The sequence below is a fragment of the Cynocephalus volans genome, chromosome 9 (genome assembly GCF_027409185.1).
Source record: "Cynocephalus volans isolate mCynVol1 chromosome 9, mCynVol1.pri, whole genome shotgun sequence".
NCBI classification, from domain to species: Eukaryota; Metazoa; Chordata; class Mammalia; order Dermoptera; family Cynocephalidae; genus Cynocephalus; species Cynocephalus volans.
The window spans coordinates 22,032,662-22,056,224 of NC_084468.1; the positions used below are offsets into that span (position 1 = coordinate 22,032,662).

The following is a 23,563-nucleotide window of genomic DNA, read 5'->3' on the forward strand; positions in this document are numbered from 1 at the left end:
AAGCCATTAAACTTTAAAATCTTGTGTTGTTTTATGTACTGTAAGTGTTGATTGACTCTTATAGATGAATACTTGAGAAGAACTTCCAAGTCAATAGACTGGAGATACCATTATAGATTTATCTCTTGTTAACTTCACCCAAAGCAAAAAATGATAAATATCCTACTTAATGTTAACTTTGCAATTACTAAAAACTCTTACATCAATATGTTTTATGGGATAATATGTTAATATTATGTTAAATATTAACATGTTAATATGTTAGTGGCATGGTTTCATGGACCGAATAAGCTTTGTCATTTGTGAACTTTCATTTATTACTTACTGTGTATGTTCAAATATGTCTGTCATTTACCTGATACTCAGAAACGTGCATATTTACTGGTAATTTGTAGCTGTTATTAAACTGAATTCACGGCACTGGACAAACAAGATAGGAAAAAATATCATTCCTCTGTGGCCCCAGGGTTTAGCACTGTCCTTGCTTCTGTTTGTTGAATTGAATTTATCGTTTTAGATAGTTTTCGTGGGTAATGAGTTTCTCTCTTTTAGGTTTCTAAGTTTAGTTCAGTTTAACCATTTGAAATGTGTAGTCTTCTGATAGTGATGGTGTTTGAATTTGCAATTTTAACAATTGCTTATCAAAGAACCCAAAGATAAAAATCTTATGGGGGCTAAGAGAGGCTTCAGGATGTTACTGAGGGATGATGCTGCAGTGGCAGGATGACTTGGTAAATTTTCCGGCACTAAAAGTGAGACTAAGTCTAATGCATTCTCCTTCAAATAGAATGAAGTGCTTCTCTTTAGTCCTAATTCAGAAATGAATTTTTATTTGTTCCAGGCTGCCCTTGAAGTATGCAGAGCATTTTTACAGGAAGATAAAGGTGAAGGAGTCATTATGGTGACAGATCCTCCTTTTGGTGGCTTGATTGAACCTCTGGCTGTTACATTCAGAAAGTTAATTGCTATGTGGAAAGAAGGTCAAAGCCAAGGTGCATAATTTATTACTTACTGCAAAATAAACCTGTATCTGTGTATCTACTTCCTGTCAAATATCATCCGAGCTCAGTGAATCAGAGCACTGATAGTGTATGTACATGTTTTGGCTTCACTTTTAAAAACAGGCTTATTTGATAGTGTTGCAAACTTTAATATCATGATACACTTTCTGTTATCCCAATCATGTGCTTTTAAAATGGCTTGTATGTAAAATATTCGGTTTTGGTGGTATAATGGGACTTTATGAAGAACAGCAGTGAACTGTTGTCATTAATTCAATAAAAATTTACTGGGTAGGTACTACGTACCAAGTACTCTGTAGGTAATACGAATAGATTAGTGAACAAAGCAGACACCTATCTCTGCTCCATGGACCTTGCATTCCCTGTTCATAAAGTCTTGCTCAGAACTCTTAGAGTACACCCAGCCTCAGGCCCAGAGCTCTAAACTTTGCCAAGATGTGAGTGTGGAGTTGGACAATTAGTAGGCTAATTGTGGTTACCAGTGACATGTAGATTCCCAGCCCTATAAGTGGGTTAATGGCTGAGGGTTATTATTCAGTTTAAAGTGGCTTAGGACTTCCAGGTATATTATATAATTATCTAATTAGTTGGTTTTTAGATACAGTTTCTAGCTTGCCAGTTGATAAGTGTAAAAGTGTCAGGAATTGTGTGATCAAGCTTTTTCTTTAATTGTGCTACATAAGTAGTGTCCTTTGGGGGACAAAATGTAAATGAAATCTAAAACATGACTCATACTGTTAAGTATTGCGCTTATTTACTGTTCTTAATTCCACTAATCAGAGTGGATAAAATCAGTGTTACTGGGTAAGCAATAAAGAGCTTTGTGGGCTTGAATTCCTGTTCTGCCACCTATAACCTGCATGAACTTGATAGCTTGTGGCTTTGGTATCCCAGTCTGTGAAATGGGATTATTATATCTAACTCCAGAGGTTTTTATAAGGAGACAATATACAGAAAGTACCTAGCATTGTGCTCAACCTATACTATATGTGCTGTGTGAATAATAGCTATGTTCCTTGCCTCTTATAAAAACTAATTTTGATAAGATTGTTTAAAACTCTTCATAAAAAATTGATTCAACCCTGAAAAGTGTGAGTTGTGGCAGACCTAGGATTCAGACCCAAGGCCCTCTCTCCTCTAGTGCTGGGTTCCTTATGCTATATCTTGACTACCTTTGTGGTTCAAAGTGATACTCCTTTTTTATTTTCCACTTTTTTGGTAATATCTTTGCTTTTATCTGGACTATAGCAACATACATATAAGGATTACTTCTACATACCTTTTGTAGCTATGTTTATATATAAAAGAATATTTCCATTGACCTTTGGAAAAGGTCAAGTTGTAAGTGGCACTCCATTAAACATTCTTTTTTTTCTGTAAGATTTTAGTGTATCAAACCATTGCAATTTCACCTGGTATCAGAAGCTTTTCAGTTACAGCTATCTCTTTTATTTTTCTTTAATATCGGTTTCTTTTTTTTCCCTCCTTTTCTTTGATCCACTAGATGACAGTCAAAAAGAACTACCCATTTTCTGGATATTCCCCTATTTTTTTGAATCCCGAATTTGTCAGTTTTTTCCAAGCTTCTGCATGCTGGATTACCAGGTATAGTAAATACTCTGTTTGCTGCCATGGTTGGGAATGGATATTCTGCTTAAATAAATATTGTGATAAGACTGTCAATTTTAGTAAATTAAAATACTATGAACTGTATTAAACACTAAAACTATACCATAGATAGCTTAGTCCAGTGGTTCCTAAATGTCTGTAATCCCTAAGGTGCTTTTAAAAAGTGTGGATTCTTGAGTACCAAAATAAATTTACTAAATCAAAATCAGAAGGTAAACCCCCCCAAAAAATATTTGACCAAGCTTCCCAGGTTATTCTGAGCAAAGCTAGCTTTTAGACCAGCTGACCTAATCTTTTATCACCAGAAGATTTTGCAGCCCCCCAGGATCCTCATGAATATCCGTTTTCTCTGTTCAGAGGCTACATTAAAGTAAGTCACTTTTTCTAGCTGGTGGAATGCCATGTACACTTTACTGTGTCACTATGATGATTCCAGGAGCTCTAAAGAGGGGTGCGCCCAAAGTCACGGGGTGTCAGAGAAGGCAGAGATGGCTCTGTGTGTGTGCTGATGCAGGGTGGGGTGAGCAGACCTCTCCTTCACAGCACTGCGCATGGTATTTCCCCATGCGTTAGGGGAGAATAGAGGCCAGTGTCCATGGTAGATCTACCCTGTCCCCTAAGTTCCTTCTTCTGCTTTAACATCCATTTTCCTGTGTTCGTTTCCTTGAGTTCTGAAGTTAACCCCGTTGTTACCATCACTATGCATGGTCACCAAGTTTCATCTTTCTGTAATAACATTTTTCTATTTGAGTTTTCTGAATAATTGACTAGACTCTAAGGTTTTTCAGCCCTTTACAGTTATTAACTGTAAATGTCTTCACTAGTTGTTGCAAGGTAGCACTTGGCTCTAATCTTTGTAATCTTGAAGGCATTACCATAATGAAAATTATTTTGAAATTCTGAAAGAAACAATGTTACCAAAAATGAGGGGACAGACCCCACCTGTGATTCCACCCCAAAAAGCAATTATTCTAATTTTGAAGTATTCACTTCTAATTTTTTAAAAAGCACTTTTTATATATTTATAATTGTAGAAGATAATTTTGAATTTTGCTTTCTTCACTATCTTATATAAGTGTACATTTTTAAAGATAACTACATAACCTTTATTATTTTAATAATTATAAATTATTTCATGAATAGGCAATGTTATCATTCCCTTCTTTTTTGGGCTATAGGTTGCTTCTACCTTTATGGTACTATAAATGACACTGGTATAAACATCTTTTATGTATATAATTTTTTCAATATTTTACATAACTTTCTTAAAGTAGATTTCCAAAACTGAGATTACTTTTTCAAATTTAATGGACATTTTTATGGTTATTGAGCCATATTAACAGGTTATTTTCTGAAAGTATGTAGCACAAGCCATTTTAACTTTGACTTCTTGATCTCTGCTTCAGGCAAAATCCACATCCTAAATCCTCTTAAATCTGGTTTACTCTTCTTTTTAAGGCATCCAGTTGTTTGTTTCTTGTCCGAGGGTGGCTTCTAGTATGGACATTGGCAATGTAGAGATAGCTGACATATCCTAAAAATGTTAACTAAGTAAACTGGTTCCAGTTTCCAGCAGCACTTGCTGCCTTTGGCTGTGAATAATTGCCTGGTGCAATACTTGGCACATAGTAGGTGCCCTACAGATTTTGAATGAATAATGGTGAAAGAGTGTGAACTCTGGAGCTGAAAAGGATCTGGGTTTTAATCCTGGTTCTGCCATTTACTTAACCTCTCTTAAGCTCATCTTACTTGTTAAATGAGCATAGTGATAATATATCTGTCTCATGAAGCTTTTCGAATTTTATGGGATAATGCATGAAAAGGCTTGGCCTAGTCCTTAACACACAGCAAGAGTAGAGTAAAGGTTAAAGGTTATTGCTGTTGGCATTGTTGTCACCACCACTGTCATCATCATCATTCAGATAGTCTCAAGGAAGGGGTAAAACTCTTCCTCGGGTCCTTTTTTTGTACAATATCTGAGATGTTAAAATTGCATAACACTGGCCGACCCCGTGGCTCACTCGGGAGGGTGCGGCACTGGGAGTGCCGAGGCTGCGGGTTCAGATCCTATATAGGGATGGCCGGTGCGCTCACTGGCTGAGCGCGGTGCGGATGACACCACACCAAGGGTTGCGATCCCCTTACCGGTCAAAAAAAAAAAATTGCATAACACAAGGCCCCTCAGAAAACTGTTGCATTCATATTTACAGAAGAGTGTTCACTACGGGTAAGAGTTTGAAATGGTGAGGAGCAAAAGAAGTGGATCCAGAGTATAGTGGCTGCAAGAGGCTAATGTGGGGTGACTGCCACTGCTTGCTTGGGCAGTCTGTATGACTGGGAGAGGACTTCTGGATATACTGGAGTTACACTGCTGAGAAATAGTTGCAAGGTCCACACTTACTGAAAATAATTATACAATTCAATGTGTTGGTGAAAAAAATGTTCTGATTAGGTCATGTGTATCTGACAGGGTAAAGATAGTTATTTCAATAAAGAGAAAGCCAACTTTTGAAAAGAAAAATGAGAATAAAATCTATAAAACCAAACAAATCCAAGTTTTTCATGATTTCTGCTAAAGGTAAGAACAGTACTGCCTCTCACATGTCCATGTTGGAGAAACTGATTTCACTGTATCTTCTCATGCATTTATAAACCTTATCCTCTTTGATAATTTTTCTATTTCTTTTTTATTTTTTGAAAATTTCTCTGGACCTATTATTATTATTATCCTTTCTGAGCCTTTTGCTTCCTTTTCTTTCTCTTGATACTTTTACTTCATTTTGTGGTACTATTTCTTCTTTTATATTAGCCTTTTTCATCAAATGAAAAATTTGAAAGTCTCTCTTCCTCCACAGATCTTTTCCCATAGACCTTGATTAGGCTTTTTTTCTGATAAGATCCCAAACCACAATGCAGGAAAGAAAAAAAAAACCCACTATATCTCTTTTTTTGGAAATATTTTTCAGGTTAAGAGGAAGGTGGATATGCTGCAAATCTTCATAAAATATAAATTATGTAGACTCTTCAGTGATAAAGCACGTGATGAGTACAAAATAAAGTAGTCATCAGAGACCTAGAAAACCAAGATTTTTATTAAGGGTAGATTAGAAAGGAAGGATTTGATAATGAATAGAAATTCTGATTTAGAGTGAAAAGGCTGAGTCCTAGCACTGCCTTTTAGAAGCTGTTGAATCTTAGGAGAAGTCACTTTATTTCTCCAGGTCCGTTTCCCTACCTTTGAAATAAAATGAGTGAACCAAAAAGGGGATGGCAGATAAGATTCACTTTTAGTGCTAAGCCTGATAAATTGGTAGTGACTTTCTGGAGGATTTGTTGAGAATCTCAGGCCCAGTGACAAAGAGTAACATGATTGATTAGTCCCAGGGGCAGAGTCAGGGAGTGGTGGTGTTTGAATCTTGTATTTACCATATCTGAATTAGATCATCTCACATCCCTTCCATCTAGAACATTCTATCCTCTCTTGTTTCTACTTAGTATGGGACCCTTGTCTACACAGTGTTAAAAGTAGAGCTCTTTGCTTTTGTCAAAGCTATTCCTTTCTAAAAGTCAGCCTGTATAGGAAACTGGTTTTCGCGATTAATTTCACAGTCAGAAATGAACATATTTTAACAGAAATTTCTGGGAAATTATTGCACATTACAATGGCAACAAAAATTCTTGAAGTTCAATCTGTAATACACATAAAACATTTAGTGGGCTTGATAAGGGGATAAAAGGCAATAAGATATATATATATATAGTAATTTTAAATTAGAGGTTATATGGAATATGGGTATATGACTAAAAGACCTTATTGCTGTGGTAGAGACTGGTCAATGGAGCTGAAGAATGCACTTAGGACCTTTTGCATATACTAAATTAAATATAACACAATCCTTAGGGAGTTATGGAAATACGAGTACTTTGTTTTACTTAATCTGTGTTTCCTGGCATGATTCCCGAACATAGTAGGTACAAAATAAACAACTGTTGACCTGAATGTTTTGGTCTCATCACATAACTTCGGTTTCATTCTCATGTTATAGAAGACATTTGCGTACAGATAAAATTAAAGTTAGGAATTGCAGAGATTTTTGTGCTTCCCCTCATTTCTATACAGTACTTCATCACATTAATCAGTTCCATGGGAGAAATTTTCTATTTGAAAATGCCTCTCATCATCATTGTGAGTGAAATGTCAGGGATAATGATGGGAAAATGGTGTATCAGCTCTACCACTAGTGATAGGCAATTTGCAAAATTGTGTTTGCTTTACAGCACTTCCATAGCAGGTTTATTTGTGTGGATGAAGCTATGAAATATGGATGTATGTTAGAGGTACATTAATTTACCCTAGCAGCATGCACTTTACATACCATATGTTTATAGTTAATTAGCACAACAAACCCGCATTTAAAAATAATAATAATCTCAATTAGGTTATGCAAAATCAAGCAATCAAGTACCTTCCTGACACATACGTTCTCCAACTCCTTGGGTAACCATAAAGACATTGTTTTTTTTTTTTTCCCCTCTCTTCCATCTGCTATCTATTATATTGCATAGAATATTCCATGTACTAGAAATCTTTCTAAAAGACTGTTTTCCAACATCTGAAAATCTTTAAGATTCTCTTGGGAAGAATTTTTTTCTTATGACACTCATAAATGTTCAAAATATCTTTGTTAAATTTAGTAAGGTACCATATATTTATCGAGTACACAGAGGAGCGCATTAGGGGAAAAATTATGAATTTAAATCATTAAAGCACTATTTTAAGATAATTTTGAAGTGAAATATGTTTTTGTGTCATAGCCTCTAATAGGTAACATATATTTATAGAATTTTAAAGTTGGAAAGAAACATAGAGGTGACCTAGGCTGACTTCCCAATGTCATAATCCTCTTCACTAAATTCATGACAAGCAGTCATCTAGCTGCACTTGAATGCTTTCAGCGAGCAGGGTCCTACAGCCTTACAAGGTAACGCAATTTATTTAATAGCTCTAATCGTTAGAAAATTTTCTCACTTTCAGATGAAATATGCTCCCCATTAACTTCTCACCATTGGTCCTAGTTCTGTTCTCTGAGACAATAAAGGATAAGTCTAATTTCTATCCCATATGACACCCTTTCAGTTATAAAACAGCTATCAGATCCTCCCAGTCTTCTTTCTAAATGAACACTCCCAATTTGTTAAACTATAAATCCTATTCATTCCCATTATTTTCCCTCATACTTTCCTTGTCAGGATACCACAGTTCCGAATAGGCCAACTGTGAGCCTGCGATAGGACTGTGGACTTACCATGCTGACAGCCAGAAACCCCTGGGGGTTTTTCACACTGTCTCTTGGGTGTCTTCATCCTGTACTTAGTTTTTCCCCACTGCTGAACCTTACTCGTGAGTCTTCCTAAATTTGTTCATCTGGAAATCTGGTAGGCATTGGTGTTAAACTAGACAGGGCTATAGACAGAGCCTAGGAAACTGCTATTAAAGGCCTCTCTTTTCCTGGCCATCAATTCCTTATATTTTTGTGATTTGATTGTTGAATAGCTAGCTTGCAAGCCAGTTCTAAGTTCTTAAGTGTATTCTTGTTTAGAATCTAAATAATTCATTACAACTTATTTGAAAGTTGGATCCACCTGTATTGACCTTATAAAAATCTCGTGGTATTCTTGGGGATAATGTAAAGCAGTAGTTCTCAAACCTTAGCATGCCAGGAGGGCTTGTTAAAACACAGATTGCTGGGCCCCACTCCCACAGTTTGTGATTTATTACGTCCTAGGTGAGACGAGAATTTGCATTTCTAACAAGATCCCAGGTGATGTTGATGCTGCTTATGCAGAGACCACACTCTGAGAATTACTGATCTGAAGAAAGATGGATTTAATGGCCTGGTGGACTCATAGGAGGCTTAAAACCAAAGGAAGAATGTGTGTGGATAATAGGCTAGAGGAAGAGATGAAAGCAAAAAGCTAATAGAAATGCTTGTCAGCTTCAGTTTACTTTCAAGATAATCTGCTGAAACCAAAAGTTGAGTTAGGAATCTTGAGGAAAGAGGTAGATGTTTGAAATAGTCATTGTAGGGACAGCAATGTAGTTGTGAACCTCTCTTCATCTCCATTTTTCTGCCTTATGCCAGGCCCTGAACTAAGTGTTTTACACACATTATCTCATTTACCCTTCACGGCAACTGTAAAGTATCAACAACCTCCTTTTACAGATGAGAAATATGTAAACTTGCCGCAGGTCTCATAACAAGTGGCAGGCCCATTGTCTGGCCCCCGGAACTGCGCTCCACCAAAATGAGAGAACAAATAGTGAGTGGTGGAGGCTGTACTTAGAATCAACAGACATAAGCGAACTTCACACACAAATATAGAAAGCCCCAACCAAGCTAGCACACGTCTTCAAAGGCATAATTTTTTAACTATAAAAGTTAAATTCTTAATTACATAATAGACTTTCATGTAGTTTGTTGTATTGGATAAGAGATTAGAGTTGTTTCCTTAATACTAGACAACACTAATTTGTCATAACGTGAAATTTCACTGCCATAGACCCTCTCTGAAGCTGTTGATTAATAAGTAAACTCTTGCCTTTAAGAATTTCTTGTTCAGTACTTTGGTTTAACTTGTATCTTGACAATAGCTTGTTCATTTATTGTTTGAAGAATCTTAATGAATGTTGACTCGTTTGAGTAAATTTTCTTTTTGCTTTAATTTTTTTAACTTTGTAGGTAGATTATGACAATCATGCACTTTATAAACATGGAAAGACAGGTCGAAAACAGTCTCCTGTGCGTATTTTCACCAACATTCCTTCCAACAAAATAATCCTTCCTCCTGAAGAAGGATATAGGTAAGATCACAGTGGGACTTTGAAATACACGAATCACTGAAAATAACGTCACATATGTCTAACATTAAACGTAAAATGCTTTTAATATTGAATCATATAGTTCTTCTGTTGATTTTAAATTTAGTCCATAATTTCATATCAAATTGAATTTTGTTTACGTCCAAGTTTTGTAACAAGTGTCTTGTAAATTTTTATCTACTCTGTGAATCTCAATAGATACATATAGCTGGTTTTCGTTTCTTTCCTCTTTAGATTTTGCCCTCTCTGTCAACGGTATGTTTCTCTTGAGAATCAACACTGTGACCAGTGTAATTCTTGCACATCCAAGGTATAGTTTTCTTATGGAATGCATTTTTATTTAAATATATAAGTTTTAGTTTACTAGTTTTATTACATGCTAGTGTTATTTTGTTAATATAATTTGTATTAATATGTGTTATTTATTAATTATACTTTAATTCAATGCTTTATTTGTAATTATATAGTACAGTTTGCTTTTAAAAATACTTAATTGCCTTTATTATCATCAACAATTATTTGGATTCATTTTCATATGGTACTGTATGACTGCTAAAATTATGTGTGTTTCAAATTAGGCACTAAATAAGTGCTAAATTTATGTGTGTTGAGGGCAAAATTATGATCTTTCAGATAAGGCATTGAGGGCCGGCCTGTGGCTCACTCGGGAGAGTGCGGTGCTGATAACACCAAGGCCCCGGGTTCGGATCCCATATAGGGATGGCCGGTTCTCTCACTGGCTGAGCGTGGTGCTGACAACACCAAGTCAAGGGTTAAGATCCCCTTACTGGTCATCTTTAAAAAAAAAAAAAAAAAAAAAAAAACAGATAAGGCATTGAACTATTAGATACCATCTCTGTTCTGATGAAATAATAATTGAGGACATGTATTGTGCACTTTTTATGTGCCAGGCCCTTTCCTTAGAGCTTTACATGGATTAAGTCATTTAATCCTTAAAACAGCCTTACTAGGTAGGTGCAGTTACTCTTCACTTTTTTACAGATGAGGAGGAACTACAAGGGACGTACCTCCTTTGTATTTTTTAAAGCAGTTTTAGGTTCACAGCAAAAGTGAGCAGAAAGTAGAGAGATTTCTCATATACCCCCTGCCCTGACACATGCACAGCCTTCTCCATTATCAACATCCCCCAACAGAGTGGTACCTTTGTTACAGTTGATGAAGTTATGTTGACACATCATTATCACTGAGTACATAGTTTACATTAGGGTTTACTGTCTGTGTTGTACATTCTATGGGTTTGGACAAATGTATAACGACATATATCCACCATTTTACTGTAGAATCATATAGAGTGGTTTCACTGTTTTCACTAAAAAACTCCTGTGTTCCCTACCCCCTAGCCTCTCACAACCACTGATCTTTTTATTGTCTCTGTAGTTTTACCTTTTTCAGAATGTCTTAAAATTGGAATCATACAGTATGTAGTCTTTTCATATTGTCTTCTTTCAGTTAGTAATAGGCATTTAAGCTTTCTCCAAGTCTTTTTATGGCTTGATGGCTCATTTCTTGTTAGTGCTGCATAATATTTAGTTGTCTGGATGCACCAAAGTTTGTTTACCCATTCATCTACTGAGGGACAGCTTGGTGGCTTCCAAGATTTGGCAGTTGTGAAAAAACCTCTTATGTATTTTTTTAGGAAGGTAGGATGACTGTAAATTTGCTTTGTTTATTTTAACTAAATCCAGTCAGAAAGAGCATGTGATGTTTAGTATGGCTATTAAGCAGAAATTATTCTCCAAAGAAAAGGCTGTATTTATGTAAATATTAGAAGTACATTTTTCATAAATATATACTTTTATTACTGGTTATATTTGTCTTTAACTATGGTAATAAATCTAATTATGTATATTTTCAATTAGTTTAGAAATGACCTGTATTTTACATTTTAAAAAACGATGCTCAGCTTGTATAAAGTTTAAAACTGAGGAAAATAAAACTTTATTATTGAGAGATGCACACATAGGTGGTAAAAGTAAGAGCAAGGAAATGAGCACCACAAAAACCAAAATAGGTGTTAATTCAGTGGGGCGGGAGGAATGCTGTGAGTGGGAAGGGGGTCACATGGAGAAGTTTCTAGGGGGCTGGTAGTATTCTACTGGTGGGGTTCATCAGCAATTGCTTTATAATATGAATTAAATTGTACATATATGTTTGTATGCACTTTTCCAGATATGTTTTGTTTCACAGTTTTAAAACTGCTCAAACAGGAACCTATAATCTATCATTCTAAATTATGTAAAGTTCTCAAGTATGAATTTCATTAAGAATTATGCAGTACAGACTAAGTTGTGAATCACTAATTCTCTTGAAATTTCATTTGAGTCCTCCTTTGTGTAGAAGAGTTGCTTGAACTGGAGTGGGTTTTCAAGATCATTTAGATAAATCTCCTAGTTTTACAGTTAAGGAAATTGAGGCCCATCAAGGAGCCATTTGAGTGGAGAAATGCATAAATTAAAAGCAAAGTATTTAATTGTGAAGCCTAGGAAAGGGAGAAATAAGGAAATGAATAATTTACACAGATTTTAATAAGGCATTTTAATTTTTAATTGTGGAAGTTGGTTTTTAATAACAAATTAAATATAATTTAAAAATTGTTTTTGTAGGATGGCAGGAAATGGAACCATTGCTTTCTCTGCAAAAAGTGTGTGAAGCCTTGTAAGTACTGAGACTTAGTGTTTGAAAGCCTATGAAAACGTTTTAGAGATTTTCTTCACCTAAATAGGACTTTTATTTATAAAATAAAAAAAAAAACTAATGTAGAGACTTGCATTCACTTATTTGCTTTTTAATTTTTACTGTTACCAACATGTATGTTCTGTACTTCATAGGGAGAGATGACTGCTAACCTATTTCAGTGTGGCATTTGGTTTAACTTATTTTAATAGGGCTTTGCATCACTTAGCCACCCTCCGTTGTAACGGACTGTCAACTCATGACTCATTGGAAAAGGGCTGAATGTGTTGCCACGTAACAGAGAGAAGTTAGCTGGTTCATGTGGGACTCCAACCTCTTCACTTTGGTCTCTTTAGCCAAATTATAACTAGCTATGCAAACCAGCCACAATATTTGAAGTAAACACTGTTCATGCGTCCTACCTTCAAAGTTAATAAAATGAAAAATCATATTAAATGAGCTTCTTCTAAAACTTAATTTTTATTTTACAGCCTGGATCCACTGTCATATTTGCAATCACTGTGCTGTTCCAGATCATTCTTGCAAGGGTCCTAAAGATGGCTGCTTTATTTGTGGTGAATTAGATCACAAACGCAGTACTTGTCCTAACATCTCCACATCTAAGAGAGCTAACAAGTTAGTTGAATTCTTTTGTTTACTAGAAAAAAACTTTCCTTGTGTGCTTTGTACGGTAGCAGTCCACAAAAGTATGCAGCATTCAGAGGATTTGGAAGTGCTAAATTAATTGTTACTTTTACTGTTCTGTTATTAATGGCATGGATAGGGGAGAGATGATTTGAAGATGAGTCAAAGAGCTTACTTTCCAGGAGTTTATAGTTTTACATGTTAAACACGAAAATAACCAAAATATGAGGTAGAAAGAAGTGATTAACTTTACCTCCTCTGTGATTCATGTGAAATTATAATTTGGGGGGTGAGAGTTCAGGCTTTAGTAAAGGACATGATATTTAAGGCAGGCTGCGAGGCACAGATCAGATTAGACACTTCATGGCAGGAAAGGCTGGAGAAGCCATTTCAGATTGAATGTAGCATGTAATTCCACACTAGACAAATTGTAAAATGAAGTAGTTATTTCTTCAAATTACATCATATATTAAGAAAAATATTTAAACATGCTTAATACTTAAATATTTAAAATTTTTATTATGTTTTTTTCTGAATGTTTTTATTTCTCTTACCAGTATTTGGTATTGATTATAACTCAGAGCACAGTTATACCAATGACATTAGCGTATTTAGAAAAACTATTGCTATTTTTTTTTTTTAACTAACAGGGATGATAGGTATTAAATCCTCTTGTTTTATTGATAAGAAAACTTTACTTAATGTCACACAGTTATTAGTTGCAGATTACCAGGAAGCCAAATTTAACATTATATGAAAATGGAGATTAAGATAAAAATTTTGAGTTATCATGACTTGTGATGAAAAAACATCAATTAGTAGTAGAAGTATCTGATGCTTTAGATTATATTAGAATTATTTTCCAATTGTTTATTTTTTGTCATTATTTTTTTCCATTAAGGCCCATCCACTTGAATTCTATCTACTATTTAAACTGCCTCTTCCATAAATTTACTCTACTTTAAATAATTATTTCCACTAAGTATCCAGGATAAAAGTAGAATTTTAAAAAATTAACTGAAGAGGCTTATTGAAGAATCTTATATTTTTCTTAGAAATTTTCAGGAATAGAATACAGCCTAATAAACTTATTGATCTGAATTACAACATTTACAGAATAATTCTGGGTGGAAACAGGAGTTAATAACATGGTCAGCCTTTAATTCTGTGAACTTGACACATGGAAACTTAATTTGCATTTTGGTAGTATGTTGTAGGCTCTTCATTCCTTCTTAAATAGTCCCAGCTAGTCTATGAGGGGTTCTTCAAAAAGTTCATAGAAAGATTTGTATTATCTTTTGATTCTATTTCTCCACGAACTTTTTGAAGTACCCATGTATTTGGTAGTAACATATTGTTTTCAGTGGGGGAAATCGTTTGGTATCATTCAGTACTAGATTTTATCAAGTTCAGTTCAAAGGGCACATCCCTTGACATGTGGTATACCTGATAATTCTTAAATAGTATTTGTTTCTTCTCTCAGGTAAGTCTCCTAAACTCCAGTTAACAGTTACTGCTCTCAAAAATTTTTAATAATGAAACTGGCAAGGCAAAATTATTTTTTTCTTTACAACGGTAAAAAATAATATTAATAGCCTTTTTAGCATACATGGCATAAAAGGTCTTTCCATCTTATGCTTTTTTATAGCTGTCTTGTATTCATTTGTTTTCTTTAGTGTTAATTTTCTTTTGGTCGTGAACTGGAATGATGCTGGCTCCCTCTTGTGGTTAAAGCTCATTTTATCAGTTACATAAATACCTGTAATTTAGAGGACACATATTAGGTCAATTTAATTTTAAGGCAAAATAAAACAATTAGTACTAAATCAGTTAATCACAGTTCAAAGATTTTATTTCTGGAAGGGTTTGTTTATTCATATTACAAATGAATATTTTCAAATATTTTCCTTCTGTTTTTGTTTAGTGAACCCTGTAGTGAAATGTTTCATTTTTAGCCCTGCTTGAATGGACAAGGCAAAGAGAAATTTGTTTACATTTTGTATACAGGTGCACATGGCTTCACTGACTTTGCCATTAGAGATTATACTATATACTTCATTAAATTTGCTAAATCATCACTTATCAGGAAATTATCCTACTTTTAAAAAATGGCCAGGGGAAAGAAATTTACATAACATGGGCAAAACAGTATAAAGATGACTTTTATTTTGAACCAATAGGGTATCCCAGTCGATAGTGCAAAATCTAAATAGGGAAGAATGTGAAGTTGTGAAGCAAAATTCTGCATAATGGTCATGTGGAACTATTAATAATAGCTACTATTTATTGAGTGATTATTATATGGTTAGTATTTTACATACCTGAATAATTTAGAGTATATGATATCCAGGTGATTAAGAGCGCAGGTTCTGGAATCAAGCTGGTCTTTCTCACTGAATGGTTATAGGATTTCATAGCCTCAATTTCTTCACCTAAAAAAGGGGAGACACCTGTCTTGTCTCAGTCTCCCAGCTCCTTGAAGCCAAAGAGTATGACCACTGATTTTTGTATTTCCAACACATGACATATATCTGAGTGAACAAAAAGTGAGGCATAAGTTTGACCCATTAAGGGATTATATGAAGCTCTTTTCCCAGGTTTTGTCCTAGGAATATCAAAAACAAGCTTTTCCCTCAGAAAAGCTTGTTGTGGCTTATAAGAGGTGAATCTTATGATTGATATTGCTGGGTAGCCAGGGGAAGTTTCCAGGTTTGCCAGCGCCGTTTGGCCCAGCCCATTCGTTTGTTGCAATGTGACAGATGGCATGATTCTTCTAGCTTGGAATAAGTGAATGAATGGAGCAGCAATCTTTCTAAGCCACAGATCATCTGGAACTTAGTTCAGAGAATACTAAAAGCAAAGGATCTGTTTTGTCTGGTGTGGCTTAGTGTTTTTGGAGGGTGAGTTCCAGCTTATTCATTCTGAAGCTAGTCTTCAAGAAGGTAAGGACCACAAAACGTGAACATCCTGTGTGACACCTGTCAGGACTTTTAGAACTACTGAGAAAAGGAAAACTAGCTGTAGGACTTATAAAGTGGGCCCTTTCAAGTGTTGTCAGTTTTTTCCATTGTTTTGTTTCATTTTTCTACCTCTTTTAACTGCCAAATATATCAGTTCCTTTCCTAAAAAATGTAATTCAGTGATTTGGAGATTGAAGTGCTGAGCTGAGCACTACAGATGTTCCAACAAAACAAAACAAGCAAAAAAATAACCAAACAGACTCATTGACCTGGCTATTTACAAACACTGTGGTGTGTTTGCTCCCAATAGCTTGTTCTACATCTGTAATAATCATTTTTTTAAAAAATTTACTTTCTCAAACATTTTGCTTGGTCAGGCCTCTATTTCCTTGTTGTTATAGTTAGGATGCTGAGGGTTTATGCTTACAGTAAGTTCTTTCCCTTCTATTTTCTTATTTGGTTAGCTAGTTAATTAAACTTCAGCAAAATTACATAATTCATTTTGCTCATTCCATAAAATAATTTAGCACTTTATTTTTCAGAGCTGTCAGAAAGCAGAAGCAAAGAAAAAGTAATAAGATGAAAATGGAGACCACTAAAAGACAATCCATGAATCATACATCTGTTACAAGGAAAAAGAAAAAGAGAGAAAGAGCCCATCAATATCTTTGCTCTTAAACGTCCAGTGACTTGAGAATAAGAAAGATTTATAGTCCAACCTTTGATGCTGTTTTCTGAAAGTGCCACACTGGACTTAAATTCAGTCGCTTTCAAAGGTATGCACCTATCTAAGCTAGATAATAGGCAGGTAGCATTTGCTGATTCATAGTCTCGTCACCTGCCTCTCTGGAGACCTGGGGAGTTGTTCCATCCTTAGCTGGCTTATTAGTGCTCTTTGCATGCTTTTATCTCTCTTTAAATCTCTCCCGATCATATTATTTTAAACTCTTGTATCTGAAAAATGGGCATACAGCATTCTTTTGCAGATGTCAGAAGAAAATGAAAGTGAAACCTGTGCAGTTTTGTTAACATTGGACATAAAAGTGTTAATTTAGATATGAACACATTTTAGGTTAAATATTAAATGGTGGTTTGAACTCCATGTGAAAAGAAAAGTACAATATACAATCATTTTAGACTGAATCTGAAATGTGGAAAGAATTTTTACAAAGATACTTTAAAGATATAAAGATTTAATTATAGTTACCTTATTATTAAATATTTATTTTTCAAGTACTTTGTGCAATTGTCCTTTTATGGTATAGAATCACTTAAATGTTCAATGAATGAGACATTTAGAATTATGACTTGCTGTGTCATGTCAGTGTCTTTTAACCTATGCAGTAAGTTCATCTCTTTATAAAAGTAGCTAGCAGAAGACAGGATAGCTAGTGATTAAACCCCGCATTTCTATCCTAACACCTCCTGTCTGTATGGCTTGGCTAGGTCATTGACTCTCTAGAAAGCCCAGTTTCTTCATTGTTATAATGGGGAGAATAATAGCTACACCTCAAGCTTGTTTTCATGATTAAATATGAAACACATGTGCCTGACTCTCAGTTCTCCTGTCATCAGTGAGCAGTGTTAACAAATGAAGACTACTACTGAGGCCTAATGGTAATTATCTGTTGGTTCAGTAGCATAGCACTGAAGGGAGTAGTTTAAACTCCCAGAACAAACAGTTCATCTCCCCATTTCTCTGCTAGATGTCTGATCTTATCTCCTTAAGATTGAATAGTTTTGAATGACTTATATTTGCATAATGCCTTTTGTTCCCTAACAACTGTTTTAGAGCAGATTTGCAGGCATCTTTGCCTGGGGTTAGCTAGAGCCCTGTGAGTAAGGGTAGAGGAACTGCACCCCATGTGGTATTTACATTCCAGGTAAGTTAGGTCTGTTTGCATGATGTGGAATACTCAAGCGTGGGCCAGATCAATGTGGTGGTGTTGCTGTACACCCAGAAACATCAAAAGATGAGTTAAGCTCCTGGATTTAATAAACATCAGGAAACTCTTCTCTTGACCCCTTTGTTACATGGATTGCTATGATGATACAAGGGCAGATCTGGAGATGATTGGATACGAACTTTGTAAAATCATTGTGTGAGTTCCCCTCTCTGATTAAGCACATTTCCTGACTTTATGGTGTCCACCATACCATGATAAAATGTATTGAAATCTCTGAAACTCAGACACCTGAGGGACCATGGCTGCTGAAGAATTGGGTCCTGATGGCCAGCAGTTATCATCATCATCATATTTTCTTTCTTTTTTTTTTTTTAAAGATGACCGGTAAGGGGATCTTAACCCTTGACTTGGTGTTGTCAGCACCATGCTCTCCCAAGTGAGCTAACCGGCCATCCCTATATGGGATCCGAACCCGTGGCCTTGGTGTTATCAGCACCGCACTCTCCCGAGTGAGCCACAGGCCGGCCCATCATCATATTTTCTTAATTTTAAGATACCTTCAATTGTAAAATATACCATTGATTTTGTCATAGCCTTTCAGGGGGAAAAAAAGAAGTCAAGCTTCATTAATTATACATATTATTTTTACATTATCTGATTTCAGATCATTGATTTTCTCAGAGAATAAATTAACAGGTAGAATGTAAAAATGTGTCTCTTGAAGTTAGTGTGATGGGAGATGGGAGTCAATTGTTCTTATCAGAAATCTGCACATCTGAACATTAAGATACCTACTCAGAAGAGCAATAGAAGAAAATCCCTGAAATTTGCCAGATAAAACTTTCTAAGCTTTTTTAACAGCTTAATTTCATTCTGTTTCTTGCTTATGTTACAAAATTTAATCAAATACAAAGTCATTTTGTACACCCTCGATCACATTTCAGGTTTTCTATATTGGTCCTATATTTAGACTAACTTATTTCTTCAGGTATGCCCCAATTCTTTTCAACCTATACCATTGTTCTTCTTACAATATGGCCCTCCATATAGCCATCTATTGAAATCCTATGGAGCCTTCAGGCCCTGGCTCAGGTCCCATTCTCTTCTGGGAAGTCTTCCATGAGTTCCTGATACTAACCAATACCTTCTTCTTTGAGCCCCTTAGCATTCTGTACCACATTTAGAGCACTTTCACATATTATTCTGCGATTATATTTACAGATTTCATTTCCCCCAAAGACGTAAGTTTGTTAATGTCAATTCCCATTTTATCTATTCTTAAGTCTCTTGTGCCTCGTAAGTGCTCAATAAAAATCCAATGAAAGAATGGAATTTTCTGGAGGCTTTGTAGGCATGTCTACATATGGAGAGGACTTGCTCTTTTCTGTTTTTTTCTAAGGCCTGAGAAAAGGAAAACAGACTTAAACAATATTGGAAGGGATTTAGAGTCAATATGAGGACTATCCTAACAGTGACGTTTTAAATGTGGAGGTATACTGTGTGAGGAAGATTGGTAGCCTTATCTGGAAGTCTTTAAACTTAGAATAATTCAGTTTTCTGGATTACTTAAAGAAAAACATTTGAGTTGATATCTGGTCCCTTCAAAGTAATCTATAAAATACTAGACAGGCAAATCAAAGAAAATTTAAAGCATCTCTAATCCTACCACCCAGAGATAACCACGATTACAACTTCCCAGTCTCTTCTTTCAAAGACTTGCATAAATAGGTATGTAGACAGACACATGCTAAAATTTCCTCAGAAAAATGGAATTGTAAATACATACTGTTTTGTGACCTACACTTTTTCATAAATATATTGTGAGCATCAATTTATATCTACAACAATAGTATCATTCTTCAGGTTGGATATACCATATTTAAAAAAATCAGTTTCCTATGGTTGGACATCTAGGTGGTTTGCATTTTTTCACTATTGTAAACAGCCCTATGACGAACATGCTAATAACCAAATCTTTTCTAATTTCCTCCAGATAAATACATATTTGTTACATATTAAGTATTAATATATTAATATAATTTATTATAATGTAATGTGCTATTAATACGTTTAATGTGTAATAATAGTTACTTATTAATACATGTATATTTCCTATACATATGAGTACTGGTTCTGTAGCTCTTATTAGAACTTTTCTTCAAATTGGTGTCACATAAATTAGTCTCTGAATTTCTTTCCCAGGACAGCAACTAAAGTGGTTGTGGGAGACAGACAAAAAATACCATAAATTGAAAAATTTAGACTCACTCTGCCAAATTGGGACATCTCCCATCTAGTACAATAGGCTTCATTTTTAAAACTACCCCCTCAAGTAGTTGTGATTGATTGTTATATTGAACACTGTTGATTGCTTTGGCAGCATCATTTCAACTGTGCCCATGGCATTTGGAGGCGGGATGACTGCTCCAGCTCTTGGGGAAGACTTTTTACTAGGCTAGCCCCATCATCATAATTCTATCACCCTTACCAGTGGTTGATTTCCAGCTAGGCTTGGGATAGGGGTTAGCATAATTGCAGTGAGGCTCAAGACTTTTGTCTCCTGGTTGGTGGGAAGGGGTTCATTCTCTGAATAAGGAAGCACGTAGCTCCAATTGCTGATTGCAGTCTTCCACTGACCACAGGGGGCGCTAGTCTTATGATGATGCAGCCCCTGAACTGGGTCCCTCATGACACCAAATTGCTGGAAATACCCTGCCCTGTAGTCCACACTACTGCTGGACTTTTAATTTACATGAGCCAGTACATTCTAGTTGTTACTTGTGTCACTTTGAGTCAGGTTTTTTGAAGCCAGTGAATGCAACTTTAGTTGAGCAGAGAGGTTCTAACACCAACTATATACATTTATTTCTCTTTCCAGCAAATTCACAATTTGCTTATTTTGTATGTTTCACTTATTTTATGACTTCAGAATAAACCTCTCAAAATAGCAACCTTTTACATGGCCTAGATTAATCACATCCCACACAACTCTATCTTCCATCCCTGCACACAGGGATCCCAAATCCCTGCCCGGGCCCTGGCTTTTCTCCTTCAACGGCCTTTCCAACCTGCCTGTTGGACATCACAGATAGATTTTCATGCCACACCTCCACCATAACGTAGTCCTCACTGAACTTCTTTGCCCTGGCCTACTCTCATCCCCATCTACCCCCAAGATTCCAACACAACCCACTTCTCTGTTCCCTGAGTCTGTGCACCCAAATATCCCAGCATGAGTCTTGACTATTCCCTTGCTTTTTATTCCCCAGTCTAATCAATAATCAATTCTTGACATTGTACTTCAGAAATGTTTCTGGAAATCCACTCCACCACCCCATTAACAAGTCTTCCTGTCATGTTTATACCTCTATACTTTTCCTTTCTAACCCATCATCACCCTTGTCACAAGAATTAAGGTCCTAAATAACCAGTGAGCCAGTGTGATGCTGTCACATGCTCTGCTCCCTCCCAATCCCTGTTGGCAGATGCTGTCCCTTCAAAATCCCAGGGGTGTGGTGATCAAAGAAACAGCCTAGGAACCAAATACTTATTTCAAAAGACGCAGTTCTTGGTTTTCTTCCCCCTCAAACACTAGGAAGAGGATATTCAAAGCATGGAAATACCAGGGTACTTTAAAAAGTTCATGGAAAGGCTAGCCAGTAGGCTTATTTGGGAGAGTGGTGCTGACAATACCAAGGTCAAGGGTTCAGATCCCTGAACTGACCACTGTCAAAAAGATAAATAAATAAATACTAAAAGTTCACAGAAAGATTGGTATTATCTTACTATCTTTTAATCTATTTTTCTGTGAACCTTCTGAAGTACCAAGTCTATTTTCTCTCCATTTTGGTCACCCCTCATTCTCATTCTCCATAAATACAGTATATGAGGGTACCTCAGAAAGTTCGTGGAAAAATAGAATTAAAAGATAACACCAGTTTTTCCATGGACTTTTTGAAATACCCCCATATATCTTCTGCACTTGCCTCCTTAAAAAGCACTGATGCCTGATCCCTGGGCTTTCTTTCCCTTTCCTCTTGATTCTGTGCCATGAATGAGCCAGTTTGATAAAGCACTATTTTCCTTAGGATGAGGAAGGCAAAGAAATGGAGTGGTAAGGCCAAAATCTCTTCTGTGGGTTAGTGGGATAAAGAAAAGGCTGGAAACACTATGTGTTAATAGCTCTTGTCCTATGGCTACTCTGGATCATGTCTAGTAACAATCCCTGCCCCCCACACCCTACTAACACACATAAGGTACTATTTGCTCTTTCCTGCCTGTGGAGGATACCAGCATTAATAAAGCAAATGTATTTTATAGGGCCTAGCTTTTTATCAGCACCGCACTCTCCCGAGTGAGCCACGGGCCGGCCCTGGGCCTAGCTTTTTAGAATTGCACATAGAAATGTTAAGCTTGGGAAAAAGCAGAAAATTTTCCCAGGACTGAAGTCTCTGTTGTAGATAAAAAAAATTGTAACAGCAAAAATGCTTGCTCTAAGGGCAGATATCCTTGGTGCAGCTAAACCTAATGATGGGAAAGTCTTCAGTTGTTTCTTTAAGTTTCTTAGGGAACTAAGTATTGCCATGACAATTATCTTACTGTTCTTTTTGTAACCACCTGTGTTCCTTTTCTGTAACTTTCTTGCCTGGACAATAAATACTGAGAGAAAACCTGATTCCGGGTTATTTTCCAAGGAATGTTTCTCTCTTGAAGGTTCTGGAATTAATAACCCTTTCGGGCCTCTCACTGCTCTGAAGAAATGGGCTTTCAGTAATCCTTTGTGTCTCCGTCACCCTGGAAGAGGTGACACTGCCCACACCTGGTACTCCACACCTATGCTGTTTTCTGTGCTGTAATGCTTTCTAGGAAAGTCATACTTTTCTTTGAAGATTTAGTGTGCTCATGGTTATACTCTCTTCTGTTCTTTGTAGCACTGTGTTTATACCTCTGTGAACATGAGTGTTGTATGAGGGTTCATATTCAGGATAAGTTCCAGAAAAATGGGCATTCAGTTTTCATAAGAAGTCTAAGTGGATAGATACTGGACCCCCATCATCCAGATTATCTATTATTATCACTCCCAAATAATATATAACACCTGAAAATACATACAAAAAACAAAGGCAAGTCAATTTCCACCTTAGAAACGTTGACTCTGGAAGAATTTGGGGACATGCTAAGTTATGTGCAGCAAAGGAAAGGGTTGAGAGGGAGCAGGGTAGGCATCAAGTCGGTTAAAAGAAAGAAGTTACTGGCACAGAAGAGCTACTCGAATAGTTGTTGCTGAGGGACTAGATCCAGATAGATGGCAAGAAGATGGGGCTTGCTGAAAGCTGAAGGTCCTTACACCTCTTTCTCCTTTGACCAACAGGAGTAAAGGGTAGGTGGCTTTCTACCATAGATTTAAGTCTAAGAATTCCAGGATGATACTAGTAGTCACATTCTTTTAGGCCCGATCATACCTGTGGGAACTGAACATGTTAAAACATTTAAATTTATATGAAGGAGCATCAAATGGGTTCTGATTTACATGACGTCTGCCAGGCCGGCCTGTGAGCCTTTTGGGCAGAGCCCATGTCCCCATGCATTTGTGTAGCCCCACATTCTTTCACATAGTAAATGCTCAGATAGCATAGGATAAATCCTGGGGGAGACCACGGTCCTCATTTATTACAGTGGGGCTACTATTACCAACAAATTATGAGGCCCAAATGGGGCGAGGAATCAAAGTATTTGCCTATGTCAGAAAGGTGTTAAAGCAGCACCTCTCTCCCCACCCCCCCCACGCCACCTTGGCTGCAAACTGGAATCACCTAAAGAGTTTTA

General features: G+C 36.2%; 2 protein-coding genes across 6 annotated transcripts in view; both read left to right on the forward strand.

Annotated features, from left to right (window-relative positions):
* ZCCHC4 (zinc finger CCHC-type containing 4) overlaps window positions 1–16,943 on the forward strand; it is a 50,545-nt gene extending 33,602 nt beyond the window's left edge. For 2 of the 5 annotated variants that reach the window (XM_063108030.1, XM_063108032.1), the window contains 7 exons: window positions 842–992; window positions 2,527–2,627; window positions 9,392–9,513; window positions 9,766–9,841; window positions 12,156–12,207; window positions 12,717–12,861; window positions 16,373–16,943. In XM_063108030.1, the coding sequence (XP_062964100.1) occupies window positions 842–992; window positions 2,527–2,627; window positions 9,392–9,513; window positions 9,766–9,841; window positions 12,156–12,207; window positions 12,717–12,861; window positions 16,373–16,508 (783 nt within the window). In that variant the 3' untranslated portion in view covers window positions 16,509–16,943. Of the gene's footprint in view, window positions 1–841; window positions 993–2,526; window positions 2,628–9,391; window positions 9,514–9,765; window positions 9,842–12,155; window positions 12,208–12,437; window positions 12,555–12,716; window positions 12,862–16,372 lie in introns of those variants that run through there. The other 3 variants (XM_063108035.1, XM_063108034.1, XM_063108033.1) reach the window with 3 other exon arrangements.
* Window positions 16,592–23,563, forward strand: part of ANAPC4 (anaphase promoting complex subunit 4) — a 42,190-nt gene continuing 35,218 nt past the window's right edge. The window contains exon 1 of the mRNA XM_063108028.1: window positions 16,592–16,606. The gene's annotated coding sequence lies outside the window, so the exon portion shown is untranslated. The remainder of the gene's footprint in view (window positions 16,607–23,563) is intronic.